This window comes from Lactuca saligna, chromosome 2 (genome assembly GCF_052625555.1).
Source record: "Lactuca saligna cultivar CGN05327 chromosome 2, ASM5262555v1, whole genome shotgun sequence".
In the NCBI taxonomy this organism is placed as follows: domain Eukaryota; kingdom Viridiplantae; phylum Streptophyta; class Magnoliopsida; order Asterales; family Asteraceae; genus Lactuca; species Lactuca saligna.
Genome location: NC_136418.1, coordinates 120,419,396 through 120,444,440, shown reverse-complemented (window position 1 = coordinate 120,444,440; position 25,045 = coordinate 120,419,396). Strand labels below are relative to the sequence as shown.

General features: G+C 36.8%; 1 protein-coding gene and 1 long non-coding RNA gene across 3 annotated transcripts; one reads left to right on the top strand and one right to left on the bottom strand.

Annotated features, from left to right (window-relative positions):
* The first annotated feature begins 560 nt into the window (after positions 1–560).
* Positions 561–1,967, top strand: LOC145031444 (expansin-A10-like). The gene is made up of 3 exons (XM_078979996.1): positions 561–738; positions 833–1,145; positions 1,227–1,967. The coding sequence occupies exons 1-3, from the start codon at positions 600–602 to the stop codon at positions 1,546–1,548; spliced, it is 774 nt and encodes a 257-aa protein (XP_078836122.1). The 5' UTR covers positions 561–599; the 3' UTR covers positions 1,549–1,967.
* An 87-nt stretch (positions 1,968–2,054) lies between these two features.
* On the bottom strand, positions 2,055–5,197 carry LOC145031445 (uncharacterized). Of its 2 annotated transcripts, none has more exons than XR_013676948.1 (2): positions 4,864–5,197; positions 2,055–2,692 (listed from the first exon to the last, which is right to left on the bottom strand). It is a non-coding gene; the product is annotated as an uncharacterized LOC145031445 (long non-coding RNA). The 2 variants fall into 2 exon arrangements; XR_013676947.1 differs by having other exon boundaries at positions 2,055–2,686.
* Positions 5,198–25,045: the final 19,848 nt, after the last annotated feature.

Sequence of the window (25,045 nt, the reverse complement as noted above, 5' to 3'; positions counted from 1 at the left end):
ATTTTTTCCCTTTATTTATCAATTTAATTATTTAACTTTCTAATTATACATATCATACAAGATGTTTGAAGAACAAATACCATTGACCTTTCCTTCCAACCAATAGAATATAATACCTCATTCAATTACCTTCTTCGTTCCACCACTTTGTCCATTTCATTTTCAATTACCAATCTTTTCATATTATCAATAAAATATCATAAGATAATAGTAGGCTTCAAGCTTTAAACTTTTTAGGGTTTCTTGCAACTTACATACACTTTCTTGATTCATATTTATATAATACAACTTGAAACCACAAACACAAATCCTGTTTACAATCTTTCACTCTATACTTTCAAGTATAATGAGTCAACTTTATAGTTGCCTTTTTCATCACTCTTCCCACAGAATACGATTCTCTATTAACATGAAGCATGTGAAAAAAGGAGGCAAAACATATTTTATTTAACATTAACAACTTGTCATATGGTTAAACGCTTTAACTGCCATTACAGTTTTCTCTCTCATAAATTCTTTATATAAAGGTGTCATTCCCCACTTCCATCTTCATCCCTCCTCAAAACTCCCTCACAACTTATCTTTTTTCAGTTCTAAAAATGGGGTTTCTTGAAATCTTATTAGTTCTAACAATCACCACCATTGCAACACTACCACTAGCTAGCGGCATAGGTGGTGGTGGGTGGTCTAACGCCCATGCCACCTTCTATGGTGGTGCCGATGCTTCGGGTACAATGGGTAAGAAAAAGTTTTCACCTTTTTAAAGATTTCTGAATTATCTTTTATATCTTTTATCATATATATACTGATGTTTATATCTACATATGTGTAGGTGGAGCATGTGGGTTTGGAAATTTATATAGTCAAGGATATGGTACAAATACAGCTGCATTAAGTACTGCTTTATTCAACAATGGACTTGCATGTGGAGCGTGTTTTGAGATCAAATGTGTAAATGATAAAAGATGGTGTCTTCCAGGGTCCATTATTGTCACAGCTACAAACTTCTGTCCTCCAAATAGCGCACTTCCAAACAACAATGGAGGGTGGTGTAATCCTCCACAACAACACTTCGATCTTGCTCAACCGATTTTCTTGAAAATTGGTCAATACAAAGCTGGAATTATTCCCGTTCAATATAGAAGGTAATCTTTCCTCCTTTCATGACATATAACATACAAAAAAAAAAACATAAAGTTGACATTTTTATGTATCGAATTTGATAGGGTTGCTTGCAAGAAGAGAGGTGGAATGAGGTTTACAATCAATGGTCATTCGTATTTCAATTTGGTGTTGTTGACAAATGTTGGTGGTGCGGGTGATGTTGTGGCGGTGTCTATTAAGGGGTCTAGAAGCAATACATGGCAACCAATGTCGAGAAATTGGGGGCAAAATTGGCAAAGTGGTGCGAATCTTGATGGACAAGCTTTATCTTTTAAGGTTACAACAAGTGATGGAAGAACAGTCGTTTCTACGAATGCGGCTCCTGCAGGTTGGAGTTTCGGACAGACTTATGCTGGTAAACAGTTTAAGTCTGTCGGTCTTTAACTCCAAATTTTTAACTTGATAATTAAGTTAAAATACTTTTTTTTTGTTTTATGTGATTTATAGTTATAAGATTAAAGTATGGTATACTGATATACTATAGTAACTAATGTAATATAGTTATAAGATAGGCGAAACTCTATGGGCCCATTTTAAAGGGCCCATAATTGATGTCTAAACTAAACTCCAGGAAATCGGACGGTTTACAAAGATTTCCTGGAGTGTTTTTAGACAGCCCTGAAAAGAACATCAACAAGGGTTGGTGGACTAATGTGGCATTGTCTTTTTTTAGTATGTGTAATGCTCAAAGTTAAAGTTGTTATGTGTGTTCTTTTTTTGGAGGTCAAATGTGGTGTCAAAGATTCCTCAATGTATGTTTTGTTACTTGAAATGAAATGAGAATAACATTTAATGTTTGTCGATTTGCTTGTGCTGAATTGGTTGAGGTGTTAAAGATTTGTTCGTTAAAGCAATACAAAATACAGGCAACTAATTAACAGTTAATGAAATGACAGAAGAGGAAATTTTGATAGATGTAGCTATTAAACAGGTTCTAACATGAAGAATGAACAAGAGAAGAGACCTAATTCGCGAATAAACTAAAAAAAAAAAAAAAAAAAAAACTTTAATTTGTAAGAGAAGAAACCTAATCTACAACTGCGAGATCCAATTTCAATTTTTCACAATAAAATAACCTAAATGTAAAACTTATCTTATGATTAAGAGGATTGAAATCCCGCGAAGCCATCATCGCCCAATCGCACATGAACTGCGGGGATCGGAAAGCGGGCAATCTTCATCGTGATTACCGAGGGGATTCCGGCGGAGAATGGTGGGGTAGGCGAGTGAAAGGGGAAAATTAGACCGGAGGCTCCTTCAACCAGCAAATACCATGCGGATGGTTGGCTGCTTCCGTCGTACCTCTCCCTCACTACCATCGACACCGCCGCCGTCGTCCCTTTTCCGGTACCGCTCAGATAAGATCAAGTAGCGTTAAAACCTTTGCTACTAGGGTTTTGGCTTCCTTTCGAAAACCGGGAAGCGGGCTTTCAAGTTTCATCGACAGAGTTTCACTTAGCTCTTCATTTTCCGTGAGATGACACTTTACTATCTCAAAAATAGCATGTTTGCACTTTAGGCCCTGAAACTTTACACAACTTTCAAAAACTATGAATAGTTTAACAAAAATGTCATTCTATTTAGAGCGAACACTTTTATGTTACTAATAATTTCGAGCATGTATATATTGGTGTCAAATCATAGGGTACACATGGAGTTATATAGTTAGATATGCGTATTTATAGTTGAAAGACCAACACTAAGCGTACATTATACTTTTCGTGTTTGTCGTAACATCCATATCAATCTTATTATGTTTCACACAAAATTATATAGATCTGACATACCGGCTTCACATGATACTTAATAACATGTTAATCTAAGGATATGTGTGTTAGTACTTACAAGATTATTGCTAACTTTATCTTCATAGTCTATTTTTGAAATCCATTCACTGAATTTTTTTTTCAAACATGCATTTTCTTCTTGTCAGTAGCATTAGGCCGTTTTTCATTTTTTGAATTTGACGTACGATTTATCAAGTTACTAAAACATTTGTCGATGGACTTTACAATATTACTTTTGTTTATGTATACGTCTGATATGGGGTAAGGTATCATAACTTGATGAGTCAATACATGATGGTAAGGATGGGCTAATGATTGAAGAGTACAAATTTATGTATGAGACTAATCATTTCTTCATTTTAAAAGTATATGAGCCTATGAGGATGTTGTCTAGTACATTTGAGCTATTAAATTCATGATTTGAGGTAGCAATTGTAACACCTATTGCATGAGATTATTTGAAATAACCTTTAATAAAATCCTTTAAATAATTTTATAGTTTTAGTTTATGTCATAATATCACATACACACCATACACACCGAGTCTTGACTTGACACCATCCATAACATTCGAATTTTGGTATGTTTCCTTTTTAGCCCCATAATGTAAAATCTTTATCATTTTGGTCCCTAGCTAGTACATGAGGCGTCCTTTATGAGTACGCTCAGCATACTAACATATTTCTGGAACGTGGGAATCATCCACGTACGTGGGGCGTACGTGGAATACGTATGGCGTACATAATGTATGGAAAAACCCTAATTTTTAGGGTTTATGCTCTATTTAAGCATCTTATAACACACTTGGCCCCTTTATTGATCAGCCTCTACTCCCTATAACCTACGATCGAAACCCTAGCCTCCCATAATGTGTTTTTGAGCTTTGGAAGTGATTTTGTGTTGTTTTGTGTGCATTGAAGGAGGTGGTGCTTAGTAACCAAGCTTTGGTTGGACTTGAGGTTGTAGATCCGAAATCGTCATCAAGTTTGCTAGCTCGAGAAGGTATAAAGTTCTTATCTTGGAACCTCTTTGTGTTAGATTGATATTAAGGCTTGTTTTTTAGCTTATTATGGTCTTTTGGGGTTCTCTTTGGGAGTTTGAGTCCCTTCGTGAGCTAGAAATAATGTCTTGGATTTTTAAATATGGTTGAGAAAAAAGAACATGAAATGGGTGATCCAAGATGAGTTTACTAATGGGCAAAAGGTTTTTGGTTAAATTTGGGATGACAAGAACATCACACAATAATATTTTATTTGAAACTAATTAATTACCCATATGAGAAACATATAGTTTTTCACCATTACTAAAGGTTACATACATATTACCCAAGTAAGGAGTTGAGTGAGTGACATTCTATTATGAATGAGGCATATATGTAGTTGCTCCAGAATCAACATACCAATCTAGATGACATGTATAACATGTCATTGAGAGTGGAAGGTTTGTGCCAAGTTTTCATAGAGGTTTAAGCATTAGACACATAGGTATGAAGATTGGGACAAGATGAGGCATAGTGACCATTGGTTTGACACAATTGACAATAAGGAGGTTGACAACCCCCACAACCTTTTCCAGCATTCATGTTGCCTCTACCACCACCACAAAAATTTTGTTGGCGACCCCAGTAGGTGGTGGAATGAGTTTGCTGAGATATAAACGTAACATGGGGAGTGGGAGATCCATTAAGAGATTGTAAGAACATCTCATGGTTCTAAGCTTGAGATAACAAATCTCTAAATATTTAGCGATGGTTTGGAAGTCTGAATAGCAGTGGAGAAAGTTTCAAAAGCGGCTCATAAATTGTAGAGAGACCAATGGAGTTTATCCATCTCATCAACATGTTGTCCAACAGCTAAAAGTTTATCATAAATTCCCTTGAATTTACAACAATAGTTAGAGACCGATAGCGTACCTTTTGACATTTTTCTTACTGATTCACGAAGAGAATGAATGATTTTTCAACAATGGAGCTGATATATGCAGTTTCGAGGGTAATCCAAATCTGCTTGGCGGTGGGAAGACCAAGAACTTTAGAAGTCGCTTCTCTTATGAGAGAACAATAAAGAATTATAACAACTTTCTGATCAAGATTGTTCCATGTTGAGAGAAAAGATTTGGAGTGGGATTGTCTTCAACGAGGATGGTATCAGGGATGCTGAAGTAGTACCATCAATGTGAAGCATGAGTTTCTGATAAGAAAATAAAGGAAGCATTTGATTCTTCCATAGGACATAATTCGTGGAACACAATTTAATGGGAATCATGTGATGGTGAGTGTTCATGGTAAAAGGTGCCATCGAATGAGGAAGACGTCATAATGGAAAGGTACCAGTAAAAAAGTAGTGGTGGTTTTTAGGGTTGAGAAATGAGCGATTTGAGGGAGGAAAATAATTAGACCGATACCGTATATAATTAAATGAAATTAACCACACATAACATTGTGTTTTTTGGTATCTGTTTATAATAATAATAGTTATATATTACAAAGGTTAATCTCCTATTAATATGGAGAAGGATTATATATATATATATATATATATATATATATATATATATATATATATATATATATATATATATATATATATATGAATAACTCGTAATTATCTAATAGTATATAATGCCATATTGAGAAAAAGATCAACGTCTATGAAACAAAGCCTGCAACCATGTTCGATAATCCAAAATGGGACGAAGTGTTGGGGTTGAAGTTTGATGTTCCTCTTTCTCCGTACGAGAGTCCATAATTCCATATTAATGATTTTTTAAATGGTATCTTGGCTCTGCAAAATTACTTATCTATACGTATAAAGACCTTGAGTGTTCCTACATTCTTGAAAGTGTGTTCTCCCATGGAAAAAAGGTTGGAGACCTGATAATATCAATGAAATTTTTAGAATATGGTAAAGTTCTAGAGGATATGGCTTCTACTTCAACACAGACATCCACAATGGAGAACCAGAACATCTGTGACTACACTATAAAACTCAGTTCAATAAAAGAAATAGACTGCAAATATATTTTGTAGAAAAAGTTAAAATTCAAATCAAATGATGACATCATTCCACAAATAATGAATATTAGAGAGTAGCATTTTCAGAGATTTGGTGAAGAATTTTTAACTCATGTGATCTCTTTGTATGTGCTCTTCATCTTCACATGTGATCTCTTTTAAAATGGTGGCTTCGTTGTTATCAAAGGTATGTAGTTGAGTCTTAAAAGTTTCTTGTACAGAGCTAGTGATTAATTAGTATATACATTAGGGTGATATGAAATTAACATCTGACATGTAGTGGAATGTGAGTTCTCCACCTCATTTCCTGTTCCTTGTTTGGTTGTGGGATTAGGGCAGATCCACACAATCAACTGTCCGTTCGATATTGGTTTATATATAGCTAGTATTAACTAAGTTGTCATAGAAGGAACCGGTATTATCATATTCTTACTAAGAAAATATAGGATTTTTTGTAGGAACATATTCATTTCAACTTAAAGGACTATTATAGTTACTCTGTAAGTACCTAGTGAATACGTCAGGGTTATATACAATGAGGATCTGACAAACAGTGGGATGTGTGCCTTCCACCTCATTTCCTGTTCCATGTTTGGTTGTGGGCTTCGGGTAGAACCACACAATCGACTGTCTGTTCAATCTGGATTGTATATAACATGTATACACTAAGTACTCGTAGAATGAACTAGTATGAGACATTATACTTAACAATGATAACATCAGGAAATATAGGATTTCCTGAGGAAAACTCCATGTTTTATAAAGAACAAAGAAACTATTTTCTAAACAAAACACTTATGAACTCACCAACTTTAATGTTGACAATTAGTAGACAGGTACACGCCAGGGTTCCTAGAAGACGGAGCATAGTAGCTTCGAGTCTTTAGTTTGCTTCTTACTGTTGGAGTCAGTCATATATGATTCGAATACAATGTAAACGTTTTAATATTAATACAATGGTTGTTGTTGATTTGATTGCTATTATTCAATCGTTGTGATACTGTACATGACGTCCTCCGTCCCCGAGCATTTCCGTAGTTTCAGTTTGGGGGTGTGACAAATTGGTATCAGAGCATTATTTATAGTGAACTTAGTATATCACCCTATAAATGATATACAACTATAAATACATAGGGGCCGAAGTGCTCTGACTAAAAGTACACTTTTAAAATATAAGTATTTTACGAGAAATATACGAACAAGCACACATACTAAGAACAAGTATCACAAGAAGAACAAAACAAAAATATTTAGATGTTGGACACTACAGTCAAACCTAGGCAGTTATGTAATCATATCTGGGATAAATATAGCCTGATCAACTATATTTATTTGAGATACAAAAAACATGTGTTTGGGAGTGATAGATGTGTTGCAACGAGTCCAAAACTTACCAACCCTATATACAAAGGATCTCTAGAACAAAACATAAAGTAAAAATACTATAGGAGTATTTTATGGTACTATAAGATAACACCAAGTCTGAAAACTTACCTGGTCCATTACCAAGAAACTTTAGAAACAATCATACAATTAAAATACTATAGGAGTATTTTAAGTACTATAACTAACATATGTAAAAACTAAAAGACCCTTGCTGACAGGTCTATAATTGTGAAGTGTATGCTTCTAGAGTTATATATAATTGGGATCTTGTAAACTTAGAATTTGTGATATTCTCTCTACTACATGTTCCTTGTTTGGTTGCGGTTTTGGAGTAGGATCACATATTCGAATGTCTATTTGATCTTGGTTATATACAACTTGTATACACTGCGCAATTATAGGCAAACTTGGTAAGGATCTCTCCATAAAAATAAAATATTGTTTTATTTAAATCTCAAAGGATTCTTTTGACATACAGATTCTCACATGAACAACATAGATAGATATAGCCACTCCACTACAACATTCAACGGAAGACACAAGGAAGAATTGATAAGGAGGATTCCGAGAAGGAATCATTCGTGGATCATGCGAGAAGGCAAAGCACCTTAAGTGTCATACTAGGAACTAATAAACTTGTTATAACCTAGTGAGTTAGTGATTAAACTGCTCACACTATCTGTTAGGCATATTGCCTTTTTCATAACAACTAGTAACAGTAAATTGGGTCACAAAACTTCACTAAGAAGGTGGTCACTATCAAACAAATTCATAAGTCTATTTTGCATAGACCTCTGTTATGAATTGTTTTCAGAACACTATAAAAGTAGGAACATAACTCACTCAGAACTAAGATAACTTGGATTCAAATAGCACTCCACTTGTAACCACAACTAAAAGCTTACCCGTGACAACCCAAAATTTCTGTCTTGTACAACCATTCAATTCAGTCAAAGTTAGACTTGGTTCTGCTAACTTTTAGTACTGTTCAGAGTTTGTTTGAGCATTCTGAGCCTAATACCCTCTATAAGGATGGCTAAAAAATATATTCTATAGTTCAGTATGCTACATAAAGCCGGAACTCCAAGGATTGGAGTTTACGGTAATAAACTAGAGTTTACGGCCATAAACTCAAGGCTGGCTGTAAACTCTTGGTTGGCCGAGAACTCCCACTATATATATGATACTTAGCCATTTTTCCAACACTTTTACCATTTCCAAGAGAATAAATCGGGTTTTTCTATCAACCATCATCAAGAATCTTCACTTTTCTTCCAAAAATGTAAGTGTTTTATCCCTTGTCTAGTTGATACACCTTCTTATCTAAAAATACCCCTTGATTCAATCCACTAACTTCATCTTTTGGGGTTAGATCTTCAAGATCTTCAAGAACACCAAGAACACATTTGTGTTTTGGTCCAAAATCGCCCTTTTAAGCTCCTATATCGTAAGTATTACTTCCTTATACTCGATATCTAGTTGAATCACATGCTAAAAACTTTTGAAATCGTCCATTCCCAAGAACAAGAGGTATTTACGGCCAAGAGCATCTCCATTGGCCGTAAACCCTAGTTAGAGGTGCATATGAGCCTTAAACTCTTCCTAAGGCTTGGACATGAGGCTAGAACCCTTCCTTGCGGTTTGTAAGACCTTAAAACACCCCCATTGACACTTTTCATCATGAGTTTACGGCCGTAAGCTCCTTGGCCGTAAACACATGTAGCAGTGAACACTTGGCCATAAACTCCAAGTGTGACCGTAAACTCACCTTATACACAATCCTTTTTAATTTTTACCTCTCCATTAAAGTGTACCCTTGTCCCTAAGGTGTTTCCCTTAATTGATTAGTTGGATAAACACTAATTTTATACATATATGTGTCATTATACGCTAAATAGGATCCGTGTGTTCTCAAGTCTTCACCTGACACTTAGCATCCTATACCACTCTTTCATCCGAACCACTCACTACAGGTGAGTTCATACCCCCTTAATCTACCTTTTAAATGATTTTTAATGCTTTTAGGGGGGGGGGGAATACAAGTTAAATCATTTAAATCATTATAGTTATTATATCAATCACATATGATTAATAACAAGAGCAAATAGATAGATTTCTTATACTTTCAAATTGTGATATCCAACATCTATTTTAAAACACCTTTATCAAATTCTTTTCATTCTAAAACTATTTATTCAAACCCTTTTAACTTATATATTGTCAAAAATCATGTCTATATTGATATAGTTGTATAAGTAAGGTTGAAAGGACTTAGGACTGATGACTCGCTTTATTTCTTGTTCCTTGTTTGGTTGTGGACTTAAAGTATCCGGTTGTTTTCCGAGTGTCGTTTGAACCTTTGTTATATGTCGTGTATATGTATATAGATATAAAAAATTCTATTCCAACTCAATACATACGCAGCCATCCAAACAACATTACTAGTAAGCTGTAATATGTATAGTTTATGAGATTACTACTTACTATTACTAGTACAATGAAAGATACAAGAGTCAGTTCGTTTATGAGGCTATACAAACTTACTATAATGAGAATCAGAAAGAACATACTATAATGAGAAACTAAGAGAACATACAATATACTATAGAAGAGAATATACTATATAAACACTAGAATACGATAACCAGAATGTGAAATACTACTTCATGATACAACAGTACATTGTTTTATCACATTATAACCAGAGTCTCCTGGAGGGAGAGCGGGCATCGTGTGTATAGATCTATACGGGACAGACACTCCCACACCACGACTGCTAGCTACAGTCCCAGCCGGTAAGGCCAAAGGGTGACAAAATGTCACCTCGCTATTTTATGACACCGGAAGGTCATCAGGTATTCAGCCGTCAATCAATATGGTTACAAACTAATTCACATCTAAACCTTTAATTAACCAATTAGGCTATAAAGGCAATAAGACTCCCCAAGGAGTATAGTGCATTTAATACGACATTGAGTCTTCATTTATTCACTGTATAGTTAGTATATCACTACTGAGATAAAACGTTATGTTTTCCTAATAGATGATAGTAATAAATGGGTGAAAACATACTCTTACTCAGTAATAATGTACTAGTATATTTTTCCATACTATTACAAGTACATATGCAAACATTACATTTTATACAAAAACAAACATGAAAAACAGTCGAACTTCGGGTAGAAGACTACTTTATTTATAAGCAGGAAATATAGGATTTTCTGGGAAAACTTTACAAACTTTTCAAGGTTTTAATATAAACATTTCGAGGTTTTAACTACTAAATGACACTAAATACTTATGAACTCACCAACATTTAATGATGATACTCTATTTCAAAATAACTTTTATTCTCAGGGAACCAGTAAGATAGGTACACCCATGCATCTTTTGAAGGACGGAGTGGATCCAAGACTCATCTTTACTTTGATTGTACATTTTTGGTGTCATTTAAAACTTACAAAAGAACACACATGTATTTAACTATTCTATTAATGAAATGGATGTTGTTGCTTGTTTTTACTATTATGCATTGTTATGATACTGTGCATGACGTCTTTCACCCCCGAATGTTTCCGCCAATTCGGTTTGGGGGTGTGTCATTACCCTTGTTTGATCTTTTAAACCTAATGGCAAAAAGATGCCACCGATCTTGAGCAAAAACAACAGCTGAAGACATACGAAGTAAACTACACCACACACGATCTTGATCTAGGAGCAGTTGTGTTTGCTCTGAAGATCTGGAGACCCTACCTGTATGGTACAAGAAGCACTATCTTTATAAACCACAAGATCCTTTAACACATATTCAACCAGAAGTAACTCAATATGAGGCAACGACGGTTGGTCAAGCTACTCAATGACTACGAATTTGGAATTCGTTATCATATGGGTAAATCCAACGTAGTAGCTGACGCCCTAAGTCGGAAAGAATACTCTGGTTGTAGAGTCAAATCGTTGACTATGACTATCCATTCACACTTGTCCACACAAATTAAGGAGGCCCAACTCGAAGCCTTGAAACCTGAAAATGTGGCGGGTGAATCCCTAAGAGGGATGGATAAGAATTTGGAAGTCAAGGATGACGGAGCCTATTATCTCATGGACCGGATCTGGACTCCGAAACATGGTGGCTTCAGAGACTAGGTCATGACCGAAGCACACAACACTCGATATTCCGTCCACCTAGGTTCAGATAAGTTGTATCTGGATCTTAAAAAGTTATATTGGTCGCCTAACATGAAAGCAGAGATTGCTACCTTCGTGAGTAAATGCTTGACTTGCGCCAAGGTCAAGGTTGAATACCAAAAACCCTCAGGTTTACTACAGCAACCAGAGATATCGGAATGGAAGTGGGAGTAGATCACCATGGAATTCATAACCACGTTGCCCAAGACAACGGGTGGTCTCGATACCATATGGGTGATCATTGACAGGTTAACAAAGTCAGCACACTTCCTTCCCATCAAAGAGACTGACAAGATGGAGAAACTCACAAGAACATACATTAGGGAGATCGTACGACTGCATGGTGTTCCTATATTCATTATCCCCAATAGAGATAGTAGATTTACTTCGAGGTTCTGGCAGTTGCTACAAATTTCCCTAGGAATGAGGCTGGACATGAGCACAGCCTACCATCCATACACCGACGGACAAAATGAGAGAATTATGCAAACCTTGGAAGATATGTTGTGAGCCTGTGTGATCGACTTTGGGAATGCATGGGATACTCATTTAACCCTTGTAGAATTTTCCTACAACAATAGTTATCATACGAGCATAAAGGTTGCTCCATTCGAATCCCTCTATGGCCGAAAATGCAGATCCCCTCTATATTGGGTTGAGGTGGGTGACACACATTTAGCTAAAGGACGAATCCCTGACAACACTCTCACAGGTCCGGAAATCATTCGGGAAACGACAGAGAAGATCGTTCAGATTCGTGAATGATTGAAAGCCTCTAGAGATCGATAGAAAAAGCTACGCAGGCAAGCGAAGGAAACCTTTGGAATTCCAGGTGGGAGACCGCGTTCTTTTGAAAGTCTCACCCTGAAAGGGCTTGATACGCTTCGGAAAGCGTGGAAAGCTAAATCCAAGATACATAGGGCCTTTAGAGATTCTCGCTAGAATCGGCCCTGTAGCTTACAAACTCAACCTACCCCACGAACTTAGTACCATACATTCTACTATCCACGTCTCGAACTTGAAAAAGTGCCTATCCGACGAGACTCTTGTAATCCCAATCGACGAGATCAAGATCAATGAGAACCTCAACTTCGTGGAAGAACCGATAGAGATCATGGACCGTGAGGTCAAGAGAACGAAGAAAAGCCATATCCCGATAGTGAAGGTTCGTTGGAATGCCAAGCGAGGACCTGAATTCACTTAGGAGTGCGAGGATCAAATGAAACTGAAATATCCTCATCTTTTTGCTTAGTTATTTGTAACTACTTAATTCTTTAAACTCTAACTTCGGGATGAAATTCTCTCTAACGGGAGGATGATGTTGTTGGATATAGTGTCTAAGTCCATAACTGTATTTGGTATGTACTTGACCCGACCCGACATGGTCCATTTGGGTTGCATGGCATTGCAATACTTGGATAGACAAAATGAGAAAAATGAAACTTATGGTTATTAATTTTATAAGTTCTAATATATTAATAATAGTATTATTTAATTAGTGTTGATCAAAAATTGACTTAGAGTTAATTTGGAGATCAATATGAGACTAATTAAATATATAGGGTCAATCACGTCAATCATCTATTCTATCATAGTGGGCTAATGATCCATGGTTTATGAAGTTGGGCTATAACCCATTAGGAGCTCCATGGATAGTCCATGGGAGTTACAAACCCATGGATCATTATAAATGAAGAGTCATGACAATTAAGGGCATTCATGTGTAAACCCTAATTGTGACAACACTATAAAAGGGACCCTATGGCTAGCAAAATCGGATACTAGTTGATTCTAAGAGGGCATAACTGATTTTGAGTGATAGTGACATTCTCTCAAGTTATTCCCATTCTTGTGGTGTTGTGTGAAGTATTTGAGGCACAACATTTGGGGTGTTAGGCTCACAAAGTCATCAAGGAATTCAAGCAACAAGAAATGTATGTACTTCTACTAGTTTTTATATTACATGTTCCCCATGCCATGCTAGTTAGAAAGTAAACCATGGAAAATCAAATTTGCATGTATTTTAGAGAAAACATAGATCCAAGGTTTATAGGGTTGCATGTACACCATAGGAGTGTTAGAATGCTCAAAACCCATGTGGTATCAGAGTCTAGGCTTGTTTTCTTGATACTTGATGCAAACTTGTTGAAAAAGCTAAAAAAATCTGCCATCTGCAGCATGAACTCGCCGAGTCCATGGGGGGACTCGACGAGTCCATATGAAAATTCATCCTACTCGTCGAGTAGGTTCTTGCACTCGACGAGTAGGAGCCCCCGGATGCAGATTTTCGAGTTTTGTTGCTGGAAATGGGCTGGAATCATTACCCCAAACTGTTTGACTTGTAAAATCTGTTTTTCAATGTGGTAATGAATATATTAATCCATTTCAAATGACTATAATCAAATTTCAAGTTTTATATGTGTTAATATGATTTCTTGAAGTTGTTTGATATGAATATTTGTTCTTATGAGTTTTAGACGATCATAGGAATTGTTTGTAACTTGTATGGTTGATTAATTCATGATCTTAATGCTCAATGATGGTTTCCATAACTTGTCCTCAAGTTATGGATAACCAAAAGTCACTTCATTAAAATTTTCATTAAAGAATAAAAGGTTTCATAAAATGAAGAGTCTTCATTTTTATGAACCATTAAACTCATAAGTTAGAAACTGAAGAGTCTTGAAATGGTTTAAAAAACTTGCCCTCAAGTTTTGGAATTTTGTAAAGTCTTACACTTTAATACTTTAATTCCAAAATTAAACCTTAGAATTTTAAAAGTTTTAAATTCAACCCTTATACTATTATTATAATTTTAATTATATAGATATGTATAAGAATATATCAGTCTTACCATTAGTAGGCCTCATTCACGAAGCCGGTCTATAAGGGGGGTATAAGTTTATTTCCTATAAAATGGAGGTTTAATGGGTGTCCACTCTCACCCATCGCTTCCTTGACTGGTGGAGGGTCGTTAGCCGAAAAGGTAGGATAAGACCTTAATCCTCATTAAAAGTATAATGAAATTATAAAGTAATTATACATTATTAATTCCCAATCTTAGTTACTTTAGGAAAATGTGAAATAGGTGCTAACCCGTGAAATTACACTTTGTACCTTACCAAGTCGTTAATGGAGTGTGTGTGGTCAACCGACACACTAATAAGGACTAGTAAGAGTGGAAAAGGGTAACTTGACTTTATTATAGATCGGTGGAGCGTGTGTGGTTAACCGGCACATCGATTAGGTAATATAGTTAAGGGTACCAAGTCAATTTGCATGGTTCTTCACACCTTGTTTGTGATCCTTGGCATCCCAGTCACAAACTTGAGAGGGCACAATCGAGATTCAAACATGCCATTGAAAAGTTCAATGTATCTCAAAAGATCTAGGAGTTTCAAATCCAATAAAACCTAATAATAAAATATTTCCTTTTTATGGTGGAAATTGGTAAATCGTCATTTACCTACCTTCAAATATTTTATAGCTTGGATTACGGCATCCCTCTTCCAACTATAAATAGTTTGATGGATGCTAGCCTTAATATTTCATTTGGGTGACTTATTAAGGACTCTTTATCTAATAAAACTTGTCTTTCTTTCTTTCATATGTCTTCGAACAATGTTGTTGGCTCAAACCCTACAAGCTCCTTTTCCCTTATGAACTTGTGTAGGAAAGTCACTTTTGATGGATCCAACTTTAATGAATGGATCAGAAACATCAGAATGATTACCTGCTATGAGGACAAGGAGTATGTCCTCGATAGGGAGCTTAAGGTTGTGAATGAAGCCACTGCTACTCCTGAAGAGTTTGCGGAGTTTGTTGCACATGAGAAGGATGCTACTAAAGTGTCCTGCATCATGTTGGCTACCATGACTCCCGAACTTCAAAAATCTTATGAAGATTTCTACCCCTATGAGATGCACCAGGATCTGATGGATAGGTACCATTAGAGTGCGCATCAGGAGAGGTATGAAATCATCTCCTCCATGATAACATCCAAAATGAATGATGGTGAACCCATCACCGATCACTTGCAGAAGATGCAAAGGTTCGTTGACTGGTTTCTAAAGCTCAATGTTGACTTCCCTGAGGACATGGCGATTGATATCATTCTCCATTCCTTACCTCCAAGTTATGATCAGTTTCATATGACTTATTATATGAACAAGGAGGAAGTCACACTTAGCAAACTTTAACGACTCTTAAGGATAGCTGAAAATGGCCTTAAGGGTAAAGCGGTTGTTACTTCTACTCCTTCAATAACTCCTGTTCTGTCATTTGGGCAGGGAAAGGGGAAGAAGAGTAAAACCCCTTCGAAGGGTACCAAGGTAAAGTCCCTTGATGTTTCCTCTTCAAGTGGGACAAAGAAAGGTCCCATCACTCCTTCTTCAAACCTAAAGGAAGCACAATGCTTCTATTAACAAGAAAAGGGGCATTGGAAGCGAAGTTGCTCCAAATACTTGCAAGTTGTAAAGGATGGGAAAGTTAAACCTACCCATGCAGGTATTTATACAATATTTTCTAATAACTCATCTAATGATAATTCTTGGGTGCTCACAGGTTGTGGTATTCACATTTGTACTGATTTGTAGGGCCTAAGAAGAAGTGAGCAAGTAGAGCACGGGAAGATAAACTTAGTCATGGGCAACATGAAAGCATCACCTATTACCAAGATAGGAGTTTATTCTTTATTGCTTAATAATGGGTTAATGTTAGATTTGAATAAATGTTGTTACTCGCCTGAAATGGCGAGAAATATTATTTCCTTTCATGTCTTGTACAAACAAGGGTTTACATTTTCGTTTGATAATAATAATGGTGCTATTAATGCTTATCGCGATGATGTATTTTACTTTAAAGCATTACCTTATGATGGTGTATATAAAGATGTGAATGTTGTAGACAATCTAGGGAATAATTTGTTGTATATTGATTCTTCAAATAGCTTGGATAAAGCATCTTTGTGGCATTGTCTTCTTGGACATGTCATCAAGAAGCGCATATGCCAACTCCAAAAGGCTGGAGTCTTGGAATTGTTTGACCTAAAGTCAGATGATAGTTGCAAGTCTTGTTTACTTGGAGAAATTACAAAATCACCCTTCACAGGTACTTGTGATAGGGGTGAAGGTTTGTTGGACCTCGTACACACAAATGTGTGTAGGCCCTTCAAAGTGGTTACAAGGGATGCTAATCTCTATTATGTGACTTTTACTAATGATTATAGCAGATATGGATATATATACTTGATCAAGAATAAGTCAGAAACCTTTGAAAAATTCAAAGACTTTAAGTAGGAAGTTGAGAATCAATTGGCGAGGAACATCAAGATGCTCCGATATGATCGGGGAGGAGAGTATCTTAGCATTGAGTTCCTTGACTATCTTAAGGAATGTGAGATTGTCTCACAATTGACACCTCCTAGGAAACCACAACTGAATAGTGTGGCTGAGAGGTGCAATCGAACCTTGTTAGACATGGTTCGTTCCATGATGAGTCGAGCTTCATTACCAATCTCATTCTGGGGGTATGCCTTAGAGACTGCTGCCTATATCCTTAATCTAGTCCCTACTAAAAGGGTTGCCAAAACACCTCACAAGATGTGGACTGGGAAAGTTCCTAATCTAGACCACATCAAGATTTTGGGTTGCGAAGCTTTCGTGAGGTGTAAGACTCATGACAACCTTGAACCTCGAAGTGAGAGGTATATTTTCATCGGCTACCCACAGAGATCCTTTGGTTACCTCTTTTACAGACCCAGTGATAAGGTGGTCTTTGTAGCAAGAAGATGAGTCTTTCATGAGAGAGAATTTATAAGCCAAGGGGACAATGGGAGGCAAATTGACCTTGAAGAGATTCAAGAGTCAAGTGGTGAAGGAACCTCAAATACTACCGGACAACCTAAGGAGGAAACTCCAGTTGAGCCGATAGATGAGTCTGTAACCCCAAGGCGCTCCACAAGAGTTAGGAACACACTTGATTTTTATTATGGTTATCATATCACTACTGAAGGTGATACATTTATCAGTGATAGTACAATAATATATTTAGATGAACTTAATAATTATAAAGAAGCCATGGTAGGCCCTGAGTCTGCAAAATGGAAGGAGGCTATGGACAACGAGATTCAGTCCATGTATGACAATCAAGTTTGGAACTTGGTTGACAATGTACCAGGTCCTAAGACAGTTGGGTGCAAGTGGATCTTCAAGAAGAATACCGACATGGATGGGAAGGTACACACATACAAAGCGCAAATGGTAGCGAAGGGCTTTACTCAAACTCCGAGAGTTGACTATGATGAGACCTTATCACCAGTAGCGAAGACTAAGTCTATTAGGGTGGTGTTGGCCATAGCTGCATTTCATGATTATGAAATATGGAAAATGGATGTCAAAACCGCTTTCCTTAATGGAAAGTTGGCTGAGGATGTTTACATGGCTCAGCCAGAGGGTTTTGTCAATGCAAAATATCCTAATAGAGTGTGTAAACTTGAGAAATCCATTTATGGATTAAAGCAAGCATCTCGCAGATGGAATCTTTTCTTTGATGAGAAAGTTAAAGAGTTTGGCTTTTCGAGGAGCGAGGATGAGTCCTGTGTATATGTTAGGGCCAGTGGGAGCATAGTTAGCTTTTTGGTGTTGTATGTGGATGACATACTACTCATAGGAAATGACATCCCAACCTTGCAGGAGGTTAAGTCCTGGCTTGGGAAGTGTTTTTCTATGAAGGACCTTGGAGAAGCTGCCTATATCCTAGGAATAAGGATATTGAGAGACAAGAGTAAGAGACTAATTGGACTTAATCAAAGTACCTACTTGGATAAGGTGCTGAAGAGGTTCAGCATGCAAGAATCCAAGAAAGGGGAATTACCTATCCAGAGTAATGCCAAGCTGAGTAAGACCCATAGTCCGAGTATAGAGGTTGAGATAGCATAGATGAGTCATATACCATATGCTTCCGTTGTGGGCTCCATCATGTATGCTATGACTTGTACTCGCCCTGATGTGGCCTTTGCTTTGAGCATGGTCAATAGATATCAAGGGAACCCTTTCAAGGCTCAATGGACTGCGGTAAAGAACATTCTTAAGTATCTACGGAGGACTAAGGATTGGGTCCTTACTCTTGGTGGTAGTAATGACTTGAGAGTGGAAGGATATAGCGATGCTAGCTTTCAGACTGATAGGGATAATTTTCCGCTCTCAGTCAGTCTGGGTCTTTATCCTAAATGGAAGGGCAATTACTTGGAAAAGTTCCAAGCAGGAGACAGTAGATGATTCTACTTGTGAATCAGAGTACATAGCAGCAAGTGAAGCAGCAAAGGAGGTTATATGGCTAAAGAACTTCATCGGAGACCTTGGAGTTGTACTAGCTATAAAGGAGCCAAAGAAAAATTTTCTGTGACAGCGAAAGTGTGTTTGCTTTAGCTAAGGAACCAAGAGATCACAAAAGATCTAGGCACATTGATAGAAAATACCATTTATCAGACATCGAATAGAAGAAGGACTCCTCGTGGCAAAGAGGGTATCATTGGATGAGAACCCATCAGATCCCCTCATGAAGGGACTAAGTAGGGTTAAGAATCTACAGCATGCGAGGCGCATAGGACTGAAGGATGATATTAGTTTTAATAATTAGATAGTTTTCTGAAACTTGTAAAATGTAATTGACATTTGATGATTAAATAAAAGTTGTTATTTATTTATGAGTAAGTGTTACTATCTTATGTTAATCGTTTACTATGGTTTCAAGTTTGCATGTTTTGACTTCCTGAATAATTATGTTATTATTCGAACTCTCCATAGTCAATCATACTTTGGAAGTAGGTATTTATTTAAGATTGTCATGAATTGGCTTGTATGATTTGTCTAATGTGCATTAGACATAACAATGGTTGCTACATCATTCATGAGTACTCATAAGGCCTGAGTATTGGATTCAACACACGCTCACTTGCATCACTTCATGGAATTTATCTCGAGTGATCGTGAGATGGTAATATCATGCAAATCTTCAAACCTAGAGATATGGTTTGTTGACTATGAGTTGGTTATCGATTGATTGTACAAAAACACATTGGTAACTCGATGTTATAAAACATTCTTTTGTGCATAATTCAACAAGTAGTCAGTACAAGCATATGAGTCGAGGTTTATCTGTTCCTTCTAGAAATAGAAGCAATATCTGGGCACCTCGATGATTTGGTTTTGAATTATGTACCGGGCCCGGTCAGAACCTAATTGATGTGTTCAATTTAGTTCTATGTCAAAACAAATCAGAGATCGAGAAACAAATGTTGGACAATAAGTAAGACCATGTTCCATGTGTTTGTCCGGATGATATCTTGAGAGCAGGGGATAATATGATCACTTATCTTAAATGGCATATCATTATCATCTCAGTTCTGAGAGACTTTGAAAGAGCTACGATTTCTAGTCAGATTCTAAAGTCATATCTAAAAATATAGTTATTACGCTTATCCAAGTAGGATACTGTTGGATATAGTGTCTAAGTCCATAACTGGTTTTTGTATGTACTTGACCCGACCCAACATGGTCCATTTGGGTTGCATGGCATTGCAATACTTAGATGGAAAAAAATGAGAGAAAGGACACTTATGGTTATTAATATATTATAAGTTCTAATATATTAATAATAGTATTATTTAATTAGTGTTGATCAAGAATTAACTTGGAGTTAATTTGGTGATCAATATGAGACTAATTAAATATATAGGGTTGATTTTGTCAATCATCTATTCTATTATAGCGGGCTAATGATCCATGGTTTATGAAGTTGGGCTATAACCCATTAGGAGCTCCATGATAGTCCATGGGAGTTACAAACCCATGGATCATTAGAAATGAAGAGTCATGACATTAAGGGCATTCATGTGTAAACCCTAATTGTTACAACACTATAAAAGGGACCCTATGGCTAGCAAAATCAGATACTAGTTGATTCTAAGAGGGAATAACCGATTTTGAGTGATAGTGACATTCTCTCAAGTTCCAAGTCTTGTGGTGTTGTGTGAAGCATTTGAGGCACAGCATTTAGGGTGCTAGGCTCACAAAGTCATCAAGGAATTCAAGCAACAAGAAAGGTATGTACTTCTACTAGTTTTTATATTACATGTTCCCCATGCCATGCTCGTTAGGAAGTAAACCTTGGAAAATCAAATTTGCATGTATTTTAGAGAAAACATAGATCCAAGTTTTATAGGGTTGCATGTACACCATAGAAGTGTTAGAATGCTCAAAAACCATTAGATGTGACAACCCGAAATTTCTGTCTTGTACAACCATTCAATTCAGTCAAAGTCAGACTTGGTTCTGCTAACTTTTAGCACTGTTTGGAGTCTGTTTGATCATTCTGAGCCTAGTACCCTCCATAAGGAATGCTAAGAAGTATATTATATAGTTCATTACATTGCATAAAGCCGGAAAACTCCAAGGATTGGAGTTTACGGCCGTAAACTCAAGGGTGGACGTAAACTCTTGGTTGGCCGAGAACTCCCCCTATATATATGATACTTAGCCATTTTTCCAACACTTTTACCATTTCCAAGCCAAAAAATCAGGGTTTTCTCTCAGCCATCATCAAGAATCTTCACTTTTCTTCCAAAAATGTAAGTGTTTTATCCCTTTTCTAGTTGATAGACCTTTTTATCTAACAATACCCCTTGATTCAATCCACTAACTTCATCTTTTGGGGTTAGATCTTCAAGATCTTCAAGATCTTCAAGAACACCAAGAACACATTTGTGTTTTGGTCCAAAATCACCCTTTTAGGCTCCTATATCGTAAGTATTACTTCCCTATACTCGATATCTAGTTGAATCACATGCTAAACACTTTTGAAATCATCCATTCCCAAGAACAAGAGGTGTTTACGGCCAAGAGCATCTCCATTGGCCGTAAACCGTAGTTAGAGGTGCATTGAGCCTTAAACTCTTCCTAAGGCTTGGACTTGAGGCTAGAACCCTTCCTTGCGGTTTGTATGACCTTAAAACACCCCCATTGACACTTTTCATCATGATTTTACGGTCGTAAGCTCCTTGGGCGTAAGCTCATTGGCCGTAAACACATGTAGCCGTGAACACTTGGCCGTAAACTCCAAGTGTAGTCGTAAAGTCACCTTATACACAATCCTTTGTGATTTTTACCTTTCCATTCAAGTGTACCCTAGTCCCTAAGGTGTTTCCCTTATTGATTAGTTGGATAAACACTAATTTTATACATATATGTGTCATTATATGCTAAATAGGATCTGTGTGTACTCAAGTCTTCATCTGACACTTAGCATCCTATACCACTCTTTCATCCGAACCACTCACTACAGGTGAGTTCATACCCCCTTAATCTACCTTTTAAATGATTTTTAATGCTTTTAAGGGGGGGGGGGGGGAATAGAAGTTAAATCATTATAGTTATTATATCAATCACATGTGATTAATAATAGAGCAAACATATAGATTTCTTATACTTTCAAATTGTAATATCAAACATCTATTTCAAAACACCTTTATCAAATTATTTTCATACTAAAACTATTTATTCAAACCCTTTTAAATTATATATTATCAAAAATCATGTCTATATAGATATAGTTGTATAAATAAGGTTGAAAGGACTTAGGACTGATGACTCGCTTTATTTCATGTTCCTTGTTTGGTTGTGGACTTAAAGTATCCGGTTGTTTGTCCTAGTGTCGTTTGAACCTTAGTTATATATTGTGTATATGTATATAGATATAAAAACTTCTATTCTAGCTCAATACATATGCAGTCATCCAAACAACATTACTAGTAAACTATAATAGGTATAGTTTAAGAGATTACTACTTACTATTATTAGTACAATGAAACATACAAGAGTCAATTCGTTTATGAGGCAATACAAACTTACTATTATGAGAATCCGAAAGAACATACTATGAGGAGAAACTAAGAGCACATACACTATACTATACAAGAGAATATACTATATAAACACTAGAATAAGATAACCAAAATCTGAAATACTACTTCATGATACAACAATACATTGTTTTATCACATTGTAACCAGAGTCTCCTGGAGGGAGAGCGGGCATCGTGTGTATAGATCTATACGGGACAGACACTCCCACACCTTGAATGCTAGCTACAGTCCCAGCCGGTAAGGCCAAGGGGTGACAAAATGTCACCTCACTATTTTATGACACCGGAAGGTCATCAGGTATTCAGCTGTCAATCAGTATGGTTACAAACTAATTCACATATAAACCTTTAATTAACCAATTAGGTATTAAAGTCAATAAAACTCCCCAAGGAGTATAGTACATTTAATACGACATTGAGTCTTCATTAATTCACTGTATAGTCAGTACTATCACTACTGAGATAAAACGTTATGTTTTCCTAATAAATGATAGTGATAAATGGGAGAAAACATACTCTTACTCAATAACAAAGTACTAGTATATTTTTCCATACTATTACAAGTACATATGCAAACATTACATTTATACAAAAACAAACATGAAAACAGTCGAACTTCGGGTAGAAGACTACTTTATTAATAAGCAGGAAATATAGGATTTTTGGGGAAAACTTTACAAACTTTTCAAAGTTTTAATACAAACATTTCGAGGTTTTAACTACTAAATGACACTAAATACTTATGAACTCACCAACATTTTATGCTGATACTCTATTTCAAAATAACTTGTATTCTCAGGGAACCAGTAAGACAGGTACACCCATGCATCTTTTGAAGGACGGAGTGGATCCAAGACTCGTCTTTACTTTGATTGTACATTTTTGGTGTCATTTAAACCTTACAAAAGAACACACGTGTATTTAACTATTCTATTAATGCAATGGATGTTTTTGATTGTTTTTACTATTATGCATTGTTATGATAATGTACATGACGTCCTTCACCCTCGAATGTTTTCGCCAATTCGGTTTTGGGGGTGTGACATTACCCTCGTTTCATCTTTTAAACCTAATAGCAGAAAGATGCCACCGAAGAAGTCGAATAGACACAAAAAAATGCACCACCGCCACCACCTCCACAGTATGATCCGATTGTCTTTCAGGCTGCTGTAACATCCGAAGTGGCAACTTCCATGACACAAATCCACGCAAGTGATGCCAGCGGACCAAGTAGTGGTAGTAACAACTCTAACCACGGGGAAATTTGTAGATACCCAAGGGAGTGTTCGTACAAAGACTTCATGACTTGTGGACCCAAATCCTTCGATGGAAGTGGGGGGTCATCGCCCTAATGCTATGGTTCGAGAAAACAAAGTCGATCTTTGAGATATGCGCGTGCCCAAAAGGGAGAAAAGTGAAGTTTACTGCCTGCACCTTCTATGACAGAGCCCTTACATGGTGGAATAGCCATGTCAAGTCACTAACCCTACCAATGAAAAACGTGATGGGTTGGGAAAATATAAAAGAGATGATGCTGAAAGAGTACTACCCGAGGGGCGAGATACAAAAGCTAGAGCAAGAACTGTGGAACCTTACCATGGCACTATGCCCTGGAATGGTTACCCCGGAGAGCAGGAAGGTAGAGAAATACATTTGGGGACTACCTCCTCCAATCCAAGGAAACGTGATAGCTATGAAACCCCTTACGTTCGACAGTGCCAAATGCTTAGCTCGAATGCTGGTGGACCATGGAGTCCGTCAAGGCATAATGACCCCCGTTTCGGAATCATCTAAGGCGAGTAACACTAAGCAGAGATTCGGGAGCAAGAAGAAAATACAGTCGACACAAGAACCCTCAAATGGACAACAAATAGTTGCGGTTCATGCTGCCACGAAACCAACCACTCCAGCACCCGGTAGTCGATATGCTGGAACCCTCCCGAAATGTAATAAGTGCAATCTCCATGACACCGGAGGGTGTCGGAAGATGTATTGCAAGAACTGTCTCAGGAGGGGACACACTATCCATTTCTGCAGGGCACCGACACAACCAATCTCTCAGGTCCCATACAACGGAGTAAGCCATGCCTGTTACGAGTGTGGCAAAACGGGACACTACAGGAGAGATTGTCCATTGACCAGAAACCCCGACGAAGAGGGAAGAGTGTTGATGATCACCATAGGAGAGTCTATCCCGGAACCACTTAAGAACAATGATACGTTCTCCTAATAAAAATATGTTTAAAACTTACATTTTTACAAAACGATTACCAACTAAATCCTAACCACAAATTACCTCCTCGTCCAAACAACGTACACCGTTCATATACAATTAAGTATCCTTACAAGTAAGCTATAATGGCTTAGTGTAAACATTAGGGTCACATATAATTAAGAACCTATAGGCCTATGTTTTAAAACCCAGGTTTTTTGTTGACCCAGTGTGATGATCGGTTCACAGGTCAACCGGTTCAACCCGATTTATGGTCTTTTTTTATTTTTATATATTTTTATTTTTCTGCATAATGCATAAACATATAAAACCAATAATTTGATGTCCATAAAGTTTAAACATTGAAGAAACCGC

Coding starts and splice junctions, on each gene's coding strand:
- LOC145031444 (XM_078979996.1), top strand. CDS start 600: ATGGGGTTTCTTGAAATCTTATTAGTTCTAACAATCACCACCATTGCA. Junction 739..832: donor CGATGCTTCGGGTACAATGG/GTAAGAAAAAGT, acceptor ACATATGTGTAG/GTGGAGCATGTGGGTTTGGA. Junction 1,146..1,226: donor ATTCCCGTTCAATATAGAAG/GTAATCTTTCCT, acceptor CGAATTTGATAG/GGTTGCTTGCAAGAAGAGAG.